At 44.8% G+C, this 11,874-nt stretch overlaps 1 protein-coding gene across 1 annotated transcript; it reads right to left on the bottom strand.

Annotated features, from left to right (window-relative positions):
* Positions 1-1,947: 1,947 nt before the first annotated feature.
* On the bottom strand, positions 1,948-11,639 carry LOC150040539 (melanoma-associated antigen B16-like). The gene is made up of 4 exons (XM_090326222.1): positions 11,585-11,639; positions 8,954-9,092; positions 5,351-5,449; positions 1,948-4,200 (listed from the first exon to the last, which is right to left on the bottom strand). The coding sequence occupies exon 4, from the start codon at positions 4,133-4,135 to the stop codon at positions 3,047-3,049; it is 1,089 nt and encodes a 362-aa protein (XP_090182348.1). The 5' UTR covers positions 4,136-4,200; positions 5,351-5,449; positions 8,954-9,092; positions 11,585-11,639; the 3' UTR covers positions 1,948-3,046.
* Positions 11,640-11,874: the final 235 nt, after the last annotated feature.

Raw genomic sequence — 11,874 nt, 5'->3', positions numbered from 1 at the left:
CAACAGTGTTGCAGCTAGATTACTGGGTGACCCTCTAAAAGGATTGGATGGATGGTTCCTACGGCAGCCCTAAGCAATTAGCCTACAGCACTTAAAGTGTCTGTTTTTTTTTCCTGCCAAGGGACTCAAACCAAAGATCTAAGCAAAAATGAATTTTGGAAGGAAGAATGAAAGCAGCACTGACTTGATTTGTTGCTCCCCAATGCAGAGCTGAAAACTGGGGTGTAATTTTATTATTTTGGTATCTTCCACTCTCTACCATCTCCTCTAATCCGCATCATCACAGAACCCTCTGTTCTCTCTTAGGAGCCAAGACCAAGGCCCATTCCACCCACGGTCCTTAACAGTAAAGAAGGCATTAGTGAAGATTAGGAAACACTGTGTATACTTGTCTCATGCAGGGTTCAGGGCTAACTACAGTAGAGCAGCTACATTATTTTGAGGTTCTCCACTTGGGGAGGAGGGTTCATCAGTACACCTGTTCATGTTGCTACTGTTCTCCAGAACTTTTTAGCTTAGGAAGAAATGGGATAATCAATCCACCAAATTACCATTGAGAATAAGATTCAGGAAAGATTTCTCTCAGAAGACACTGGAAAATCTAATTACAAAGAAAACTTCCTTGTTGGGAACTCCTAGAATTTGAGTCTATAACCATTTTCTCTCCCCCTCCCCAACCCGAGTCTTTTTCATTAATTACTGTATTTTTATTTTTAAATTACTTTTAAATAAGTTTTATTTGCATATGTTTATATATTGCACTTTAATAATATTCAAGGATATAATCCTGTTCACACTTTCCCATTAACATGTTCATGATCCTGAAATACTTCTCATTGTAAACTTAGGTAATTATTTTCATATTGGGGTTGATTCTGCATGAGAAATATACAAGACATATGATGCTCTCCAGTTTCATCTAAGTCTCTGTAAATGATAGAATGTCATCTTTTTTGGTTGGATATTTTTATTCCATTGCCAAGAAGTAATTTACTCAGTTCATCTATACCCCAAATTCAGGGTTTGCTTCCAATTGGCTAGATTATATTAAAGATAACCTACTAATATCATCTAAATAATCAAGCAAGATCTTCCAGCCAGGTAGAAGAGCACCTGACCTGGGGCTTCTAGGCCAGACTTCATCACATGTTCACCATGACCTCACAGAAACCCTTGCAGATGGTGGGATGCATCATCTAGTTATGATTTCTCTAGCCACATGTACAATAACTTACAGGTGGAACCTGCTCTCTATTACACAGAAACAAAAAACTGGTCAGATAAATTTTCCATTCTCTCAGACGGGTCACTGTCTGAGGTGCTGGCCCTGCTAAACTGCAGTTTTGGTACAATCTACTTCCAAAGAAGAAACATTTTCTACAAGTTCTAAAATGCCTTGGTTCAGGGCACTGACACTGAGTTGTTTTTTCTTTAGAGCTCCAATTGCTTACCCCATCTTCACTTCCTCCCCTGGAGAAAGTTTTGATATCATCTTGACAAGGCTGCTATGTAAGTGTAATTATGTAAGTGTAGACTGTCCAATCTTTGTTAATATTTCTACCACTAACCATCCTCAAAGCAGATGTTCAACTGAAGATTTGAAGAATAAATAAGACATACAATTATAAACATTATTTATTAAAATTTCACCTACACAAACAATGGAAAAAAGTTCCAAGTTGAAAAATATAATTTCAATGCCATGGGAAAAACAAGAGTAAGTAATGGAAGACAAGCATTAAAGTTCAGTTATGCTATCATGAAATCTGTTGCATTGCTATGTCCTTTCCCACTTCCTAGGATATCTCTACTCTACTGCAATATTATCCTGTTTCACAGCACAAAGCAAATGGGTTAAACAGCCAGACTACTATCATCTATTAGTAGCATTAAACCTTAGACTACTGTTTACATAACCTTCCGTTGCTTTTTTTTAATGCTTTTTTCTTTTTCTTTTTTTTTTTTTTGTGGGTCGTGGGGCTTGAACTCAGCCTGGGCGCTGTCCTTGAGCTCGTCAGCTCAGGCAAGCATATTACCTTTTATAGTATAACTGAATTCCTAATGTTAAAAAGCATGAGATAGAGTCTGGGTGCTGGTGGCTTATGTCTGCAATAGTAGCTACTTAGTTGGCTGACATCTGAGGATCATGGTTCAAAGCCAGCCTGGGCACTAGAGCCATGATACTCTCATTTCCAATAATCCACCATAACACCAGAAGTGGCGCTGTGGCTCAAGGAGTAGGGTGGTAGCCTTGAGCCGAAGAGCCAGGCCTAGAGTTCAAGTTCCACGATCGATAAAAAATAAATAAAAAAAAAATCAAAATCATTGTTCATTGTTTTGGGCTGGGAGTTTGGCCTAGTGGTAGAGTGCTTGCCTAGCACGTACGAAGACCTGGGTTTGATTCCTTGGTACCACATACATAGAGAAAAAAGCTAGAATGGTGCTGTGGCTCAGGTGGTAGAGCACTAGCCTTGAGAAAGTCCAAGGACAGCATTCAGGCCCTGAGTTCAAGCCCTAGGAATGGGACAAACACACACAAAAGCATGAGATAGAATGGACTTGACCTGTCATTTGTGTGTGTGTGGGTGGGTCATGGGGCTTGAGCTCCACCAGGTGCTGTCCCTGAGCTCTTCTGCTCAAAGCTACCACCATACCCCTGGGCCTGGGAGTTGTCCCAGAGCTCTTAGCTCAAGGCTACCACCCTACCCTTGAGCCAAGCCACACTTCCCATTTTCTGAAGGTTAGATGGAGATAAGAGTCTCAGGTGTTTTTGTGCCCGGGCTGGCTTTGAACCTTGATCCTCAGATCTCAGCCTCCTGAATAGCTAGAATTACATGCGCCTAGCTCATAATCTTCCATTCTGAACCTAAAAATCCTTAGATTGAAACATACAACTGAAAAATTCCAAAGAGAACGAAGATCATTATCAAAGACACTCAAACAGAATACATTCCTCCCAAGTTCCACTGGAGCTCTACTGCTAAGAAGGCTGACTTTCCTTTCCAAATAGAAAATGAACAGGTAACTTTCCTTCCCTCCAGTTATCCTAACTTTGATCACGCCTAAGTTGTTCATCTCTCACAGCCTCTTCATAGAGGGCAGAAAAGGACACAGGATCAATTCCACCAAACTGGGCACAGTGTTGTAAGATTTTCATCTTGCTGGTTTCAGTATGGGCTCTTGGGCCCCATATGAACTCATAGCATACAGGATCACTGAAAGCCACTGGCCAGTATTCCAGGTATCCCTCTTGAATAAAATCTCCCATGATGAGGTTCCAGGGATCCCCAAAGAGGCAGTGCTCTCTCCCAGCATACACCTCTATAATATTCAGTGCCTGCCAGACCACATCCTCCCTGGCACGGTTGCCCTCCATGAAGATGATGGACAGAACAATTAATAGAAGGCCTGTCTTGGGCAAACCCTGCACATTCCTCCTCATCCCATCATAAGTGATCCCTGCTGCAAGGCTAAGCCCATAGGAGGGGATCGTCTGGTCCACTTCTTCTATATTAATACCAAAGAGCAGGCGCATACACAAACAGGTGTTGCTAAAGATGACATGGAAATGGGGATGATGAATTGGGATTATATAATTCAACATTTCTGCCTTAGTGACACACTGCTGCATCCAATATTTGAAGATCAGATAGGGTACCAATGCCATTTCATCATGCTGCAAAGACACAAAATCTATTGGGGAACTCAGGAATCTCATATTTTCCCATTCCTGGTTTCTAGAAGCATGATTGAATTGGTCATATAGACTGGATCCAATGATACTGGACACAAAAGAAGATACTTGAGGATTTAGGGGACAATGTTGATTTCCAGAAGCAGATGCCACCGTTGTGGTATCCAATATCATAGGAGTGGAGGAGGAGGAAGCAGAGGAAGTAGTGCTGACTTCCTCCATCTCCTCTTCTTCCTCCTTTTCCTCTTCCTTCTCCTCTTCCTCCTCAGCCCTAGGGAATGACTCACTCACTAGGCCTGTGGATACTTGTACTGTGGTCTCCAGGACCACAGAACTTGAAGAAGAGGTGATGGCTGGTTCACCAACCAGGCCTAATGTCTCTGTTTGGGCCTGAGGGTTTTCCTCAAGGTCAGAGGGCTGGCTCTTCTGGTTATGAGACATGGTGACTTTCCTTCCGGACAGTAGGTAGAGGGTGGACAGATGCTCAGTGATGGAGATTCACAGGCCTGGGAGAGAGAGGAAATCGATGAATAGCTACAGCTAAGAACCGCCCTCTTGGTGACTCACACATGGCCTATCACATGTCTTCTATTTGTTGCTTCAGGATTATAGAGTATCCTGTCTCCCTGTTACCTGAAGCCTGAAGGAATAAGTGCAAAGCTCATCAGGGTATAGGGTGTTAAGCAAGCCTATGGCTCTGTGTCTACTGATACTATGTACGGGGCTGGACAAAGTGAGTTTCCTTGTATTCTGAGGTAGGTGGGGCCTGTGGTGCCAATTCAGAATATACACCTTGCCTTTACACCAGCCTTACCTGGGAATTGTCTGCTTGGTCACATGAGGACACTTGCTCAGACAAAGACCTTTACTTCCTGGTCCCTGGAGCATGTACAGTAGGCACTGAGTCAGGCCTCTCTCCTTTGGGCTACAGCATGTAAAGGAAGACTACATCTAAGAGTGGGGTAGACTCTGTGAGTTCTTCAATAAATGACTGCTTCTGTACTTTAGTGCCTCTGAAATGCTCTTTGGATATCTTAATCACTCCTTCCTGCTGGCCTGAAGCAAACTTGAACACCACGTAGCCAGTAATGGGGCAAAAGGAAGTGAGAAGGCCTTATACCTGGCTGTACCTGACCAGGGAAGATAGCAAGAGATCACCAAACTCAGTGCAGAATGTTTGGGGTACAGACCTACTCCTCATCTGGTTAAATTCAAGGTTGTAAACTTTCCATTTGATGCCTAAAGGCCACATTTTTAATGTCAAAATCTTAGCGCTGTGAGATAATCCAGTTCTCCCATGGTCCCTATACTTATTTTTCCATATATGAACTCACTATGTTGTGTGTGTTTGTGTGTGTGTGTGTACATGTGCACATGTGATAGGACATGCATGCTAGTCCTGGTGCTGGAACTCAGACCATAGACGCTGTCCCTGAGCCTTTTTGTTTAAGGCTAACACTATCACTTGAGCCATAGCTCCACTTCTGGCTTTTTGGTGGATAATGGGAGATAAGTATCTTATGAACTTCCTAGTCCTAGCTGGCTTTAAACCTTGAATCTAAGATCTCAGCCTGCCCATTAGCTAGGACTACAGATATGAGTCACTGGTATTTAGCTGTCCATGTGTTTAATGGAGGGGGTTCAATCCGTACTTACCTTGGTTCCTAGAAAATCCTCAACACTTCTTTGTTGATCAGATAGAGCTCCCTCTGGTCAGATGATTCTTCTCTCTATAAGTTCTCAACTCCCGGACACCTGAGGGAGAGAAGGGAAAATGCAGCTTATAGAAATACCTCTGCAGTGATTCCTCAAGGCTTCCAGAAGGAGCAGGATTCAGGGGCTCTTTTTTGTATTCCTATTTTTGTCCTCACAAGGCCTGGACTCTTTCCATCTGAAGTTGCTGATCCATATCTTACAGATCATGGTCATCATCTTTTTCTAACACTATGAGCTATGCTGGGCAAAGATTACACTTCTCAGACCAAGTCCCAATTGTTCTCTGACACCAAGATTAAGAGACAGAAATGGCAGAAGTGAAGGTGCCTTAATCTAGTTCCTTCATTTCGTTCCTCACAGTACTGACATTTCAGAGAAGTCCTTTTCTGACAGTTCAATGTTTTCTCTTTGTCTCCAAGGAGGAACTCATCCATTCTCACAAGTTAGGTCCCATTCTCTCAGATGTCAGTGTTAGAGAGGGGTTGTGACTCAGTCTGAAAGCAAGGGCAAGATTAAACTTCATCTGTACTAGTCCTGGGCTCGTGTCCTGCCTGTTATCTCACTTTGACTCCCAACAGGATCTTGCCCCATTATGACTGTTATAATAGTAGTAAGTAGTGTTTCTACTTAAACCCTAAACTTTCTCTGATCCAACGCAGAAGTGTGAAATCAAATTCATTCTGCTCCTGTAATACCAAGTATGCAACTCCCTGGATCCACTGTGATTGAAGAAGGAAAGTGGAAGAAATCTGAAGGTTAGCACCCATTGTGTCAACCCTGGGGACAGGGCTGACAACAGGGTACCCTGGATAGTTAGATTAGATATTACTTGAGGCAGGCCTCTATCCATCTTCAGGCTCTCAACTCATTCAGAAGCAGAGAGGTAGGGCCTCTCCATTCAGCTTTATAGGAGACCTCAGAATAAGGCTTGAGTCTCAGGGTTCCCTGAGGCTGAAAGAAACTTTCTGGTGAATAGATGCCTTCAGGTTTAAAGATAGTAATGGAGGTATAGCTGGAGTCCTTTGGGTCACTAAATCAGAGGAGTGTTCCACTCTGCTTTCAAAGTTCTCTCACGTATATGTAAGACCTTAGAGTGAGGCTATGGCTTCCAAAGTCCTCTCTGCCAGGATGGGTTAGGCTAGCATTTGGTCTGTTTACTTTACCAGATGTTGCTGAGGTGAAAACCATAGTACATATTATTTTGTTACTGGGGATGGTGCTTCTTCGGATCACTATCAGCTTCTAACAAGAAATTTCAGAATAATGTAATCTCTCCTTTAAGTATCAAAAACAAGTCTGTTACTTTCAAGTCAGACACAAGTAGGCATAGGGGTCTAGTATGTGATGGCTTATGTATGGAAACTAACATCTCTTGGGGCAAGGTCATGAGGTTCATGATTCAGGCCAGTCTGTGCAAAAAGCTAGGGAGATATCTTAATCAATAAAAAAGTGGGTCTGTTGAAAGGCCTGCCATGTATGCAATGTGTGAAGTGTAATTAGTGTGATGAGATCCTGATCAGCTCTGGAAAAATGAGACAATGTTTTAAAACCATGAAAAGTGAGACTAGGCTAGAAAATTGACTTCAGGCCTGCAGTGGACAGAAGTCTATGATTTGTATAGATTCAGGGGCAGAAGAGTGTTGTCTCACAACCAGAAGCCCACAGATGAATACAGCTGTACAGCAAGATTATTGTGGGACTCTCTATCAGAGACTGGGTGGCTCCAGTCTCTAAGCTCTCAAATAAGTGTTAGACCACCCAGGCTTTTCCTGCTCCAGAAATTTACAACCAAATTTATGACTTCCAGAGTATACTATACCAGAACTAAAGGATGGAGAAGGGGGCTTGTGTTTACTTGACTAGAGGCCTTCCTGTCCTGAGGTTGACAACAGAAGCTCCACTGGATTGTTTTCGGACCCTCAATTTGAGTAAGAGATTTCTGTATCTACACTGAAGATTAACATCTACTATTGCAAAACGGTATTGTCTCAGCTATATTCCAGAAGAAAGTTTGACTTTATAGGTTCCCAGGGGCAGAGGGGAAAATGTCTTGAACAGCTATTCTTGTATACAGGCCTGACAACTGGGGTTCTTAGGGGTTCAAGTGGACTTCGTTGGGTCCCTTTATCTAGTGGGATTTTGTCTTTCCTCTAACCTCAACCTCTCAGAGGGTCAGGGAAACTCCTTCAGGGCTCCAGTTCAAGGTTGTTATTCCAAGGGCTCCTGGAGACAGAGTGGCTGCATGAGTGTAGGGAATAGGTCAACATAATACTTTCATTTTAGTCTTGAATATAGGGTGGAATTAGATCATTTTGCATTCTACCTGAGTACAGGGCTTGTATTTTGCTCCTTCTTCTCTCACTTGGACTCATAAAATAGCCAAGGCCTTTCTCATTCAGATAAGTCAGGATAACTCTTCTTTGCCTACAGGCCACCTAAGACGGACACTGGCTGGTGAAATGTTCATATCCTTGATCATAGGGCTGACAACAGGGGAGCAGCTAAATTGTTGTTGGTCCTTCTATTAGAAGGGAAGTGATTCCTCTCTATATTCTAACCAACCACACAGACCCCTATACAGACAAGTCCTTTCTGCTTCAATTTCCTGAAATCAAAAATATGCTTCCCAGTGAACCATAGGGGTAGAATGGGATGCAGAAAAGGCAGACCCTTTACTTATCTATGCCTGAAAGCAAGGGTAAAAATGGATTGTTATGGGGCCCTCCACTTATATAAGAGTCTATATATATTGCATTTATTAAATGCAACCCAAGAATCTCTGTGCAGGAATGTGTCATACAAAATTCTCAATATTGGCAAATGGTAGTTATGCAGTTGACGAGAAGCATACACATCTGTACTCTTAGGGCGGTAGCTTCACCTGATGATCCCACTGCACTGAGTTGACCACAGCAGTGCAGCTAGATAATTGTGGGACTCTCCACTTGAGGTTTTTTTGGCTTGCCTACTAATCTTAAACCTGGTCTCATCTAGACCCCCTCATAAAGCCCAGGTCCCTTTCTTCCCAATATTTCACAGGAAGATTAAAACCCTCTCCACCCAAGATCCCAACTGCAGGAAGATGGGAAGGTGCCTTATGCCTGAGAAGATGGATCCCTGGGCACACAGGTAATAGGGAAGGATGACGTTAGATTATTGAGGGGCTTTCTATCTGAGGAGTGAATGATTCCTGTTTTCAAGCTAAGTTTTCATCTAACCACTTACAGAAGCAGGGTCAATTCCCTCCAAGGACCTCAGACTAAGCCTCTGTCTGCAAGGAATGTTGCTGAAAAAAGTAGGGTTATGATGTAGTGGACATATGCATCTGCATAAACACTGAGGGTACAAAACTAAAAACAAGCCACAGGATTAGAGTCTCTCCACTGGGATAGAATTTTCCTCTGATCATCTTCAGTTCTCAACTGGACCTGCCATAAAACCTCCATCGCCAAACTTACTAGGACTTCAGAGGAAGAAAGGAATGTTAGGATATCATACTGATAAGCAGAGAAGAGTAAGTGAGTAAGTGGGAGGGATACTCACCTGAGAAAATACCTTAGTTAGAAGCTGGTTTGCAGGAAGATTACTTTGGGACACTGTGGTTGAGGATCAGACTTCCTCTGTATGCTTTCAAGGCCTCACCTTCACCAACCAGGAGTTCTGATCTCACCACTTTGAAGACCTATAGGTATCAAAAGACAAGAAACGAGACAGCAGCTCTGATTGGCTAGTTTCATGGGACTTAGAAAGGGGCAATATCCTGAGGAGCAAGACTGAGTACAGGATGGAAGGTGCATATGATTTTTTTTGCCAGTCCTGGGCTTGAGCTCAGGGCCTGAGCACTGTCCTTGGACTTTCTCAAGGCTAGAGCTCTACCACTTCTACCATTATTATGTATGTGGTACTGAGGAATCGAACCTGGGTGTTCATGCATGCTAGGCAAGCACTCTACCACTAGGCCAAATTCCCGGCCAGCATATTTTTATTTCAGGGCCATACATCATCAACTGGAGATACAGCTCTCTATAATAACTCTGTTCTTGTAAGTGGACGATCTAGCTTTCAGAGAGCCCAGCCAATCCATCCAAGAACCTCTGACCTAGAGTGGGTCACTTGTTCCTCAGGTAAGGATGTGGATTAGGAAAGATAGGTGAGTGAGGGTATATGGGTGTAGGAGAATAATGGGCCACCAGCCAGTGGGGATCCACCTCAAGGTGCAAAGATGCCCACATTTTCCTCAGGTAAAGACTGGGTTTAGGGTAAGGGGTCAGAGTGAGCGAGTAGTGGGAAAAGGGTAGGCTGAGAACTTGTGGCAATATGCCTCGAGTTGCAGAGATACCCCATTTCCTCAATTAAAGGCACAGGGGTGGGGGAGGGGTGCCATGGTTGAAGGGGAGGATGTGAAGTTGTGCTAATCCATCTCAAGATGTACTGATATTTCCATGTGCCCGCCATTGTTCTGTGAAAAATTGTTTGTAACGAAATAATTGTAACTCAAATGTTTGTCATTAAAGCCATAAACGTCTTTTTGGCAAAAAAAATAACAGAAAACAAAAAGATATCAACATTTTCCTGGCATAAAAACATGGTAGTGTGGTGGGGGGGCGGGGGGAATGGCCAGGGAGAAGCAAGCTGCAAACCTGTGCCTATAAGCCTCAAGGTGCAGATACCCCATTTTCCCACTTTCCTCAGCTAGAGTCAGCAATGGGAAAAGGGCAAAGTGGGGGAGAGACGAGGGGCACAGTAAGGGAGCAGTAGGTGGCAGTATGCCTCAAGATGCAGAGACACCCCATTATTCTCAGCTTAAGGCTTGGTGGTGGGAGGAGACTGGTGGGGGAGGGTACCGATAGGGGCTGCAAGCATGTGGCAATATGCTTCAAGGTGCAGAAACACTCTGTTTTCCATAAAAAGAGATGACTCCACAGTGGGTCAGGGGCACGGCCATGAACCTGTGGCGATATGTCTCAAAGTATAGAGACACTCCATTATTCTTACATAAAAAATGGTGGTAGGGGAGGGGTGGGCAACGAACCAGGGCCATAATGTATCAAGGTGCAGACAGACTCCATTTTCCGCAGCTAAAGACTCCATTGGCAATGGCAAAGACAAGCAGTATGGGGAAGGATAGGCCTCAAACCTGTGGCAGTATGTCTCAAAGGGCAGAGATACCCCATTTTTCCACAGCTAAAAACACGGTGGTGGGGGAGGAGCGCGGTGGGTGGCTGTGAACCTGGACCATAATGGCTCATTGTCTTCGCATACAGAAATGGCAGTGGGAGAGGAGGGCACTGAGGGTGGGGTAGGTCAGGAACCTGTGGCTCTAGGCCTCAAGGTGCGGAGATACTCCCTTTTCAGCAGCTAAAGACTCCATGGGAGGGGAGGAACCCGGTGGGGAAGAAATGTAGTGGGGGAGGGGCACGGTGGGGGAGGGGCAGCTGTGAGCCCGTGGCAACATGACTCAAGGTGTAGAGACACGCCATTTTTTTTTTTTTGCCAGTCCTGGGCTTGAGCTCAGGGCCTGAGCACTGTCCTTGGACTTTCTCAAGGCTAGAGCTCTACCACTTGAGCCTCAGCACCACTTCCGGCTTTTTTGTATATATGTGGTACCGAGGAATCGAACCCGGGTCTTCATGCATGCTAGGCAAGCACTTTAACCACTAGGCCAAACTCCCGGCCGAGACACGCCATTTTTGGCAATGGAAAACTCCACAGTGTGGAAAGGGCACGTCAGGGAAGGGGTAGGTTGAGAGCCCATGAAGATATATGCCTCAGAGTGCAGTGACCCTGTTTTCTGCAGCAAAAAATGCCACAGTGGGAAAGAAGCATGGTAAGGAAGGGTAGGCCGCCATTTTAGTCAGCTAAGTATTCTGTGGTGGGGGATGGGGCCTGGTGGGAGATGAGTGTGCCTTGAACCTGAAGGCAAAGACAAGCAGTATGGGGAAGGATAGGCCTCAAACCTGTGGCAGTATGTCTCAAAGGGCAGAGACACCCCATTTTCCTCAGTGAAAGACTGGGAAGTGGGAGAGGTCAGCGGTGGGGAAAAGTAGGCCGCAAAAGTGAAGCTGACCATTTTAGTCAGCTAAAGACTAGGCAGTGACAGAGGCATGTGCCTCGAGGCACAGACCCGAGGCTGAAGCTGGACTACCAGGGCCCCTACATCTGGTGGGGACTTACTCGGCCCCCTCTAGGGCTTCCTTCCGGTAGCACAAGTGGCAGCTCTCCACTCTTCCAACCAGGCGTCGTCTGAGGTGTCCGCCGCCTCCTCAGTAGAGGGCGCTCTGCAGGCTGGAAGCCTCCTGGGTGGTGCCAAAGAGAGCACGGGGCCAGGTCACTGCAGTGCCCTCTTCTGCAGCGCCCTCTACTGTCCCGGAGGTGTTTCTGCTCCGCATCCTAAACCCTCACTTGCGTACTCTTGTCCTGTCACGAACTCAGTCTCTGGGTCCTGTCTCTTTTTCATTTTTTTC

The sequence above is a fragment of the Megascapheus bottae genome, chromosome X (genome assembly GCF_031878675.1).
Source record: "Megascapheus bottae isolate mThoBot1 chromosome X, mThoBot2.hap1, whole genome shotgun sequence".
Taxonomy (NCBI): Eukaryota; Metazoa; Chordata; class Mammalia; order Rodentia; family Geomyidae; genus Megascapheus; species Megascapheus bottae.
The sequence above is the reverse complement of the archived record's forward strand: the minus strand, read 5'-3'. Positions and strand labels throughout refer to the sequence as shown.

Coding starts and splice junctions, on each gene's coding strand:
- LOC150040539 (XM_090326222.1), bottom strand. CDS start 4,135: ATGTCTCATAACCAGAAGAGCCAGCCCTCTGACCTTGAGGAAAACCCT.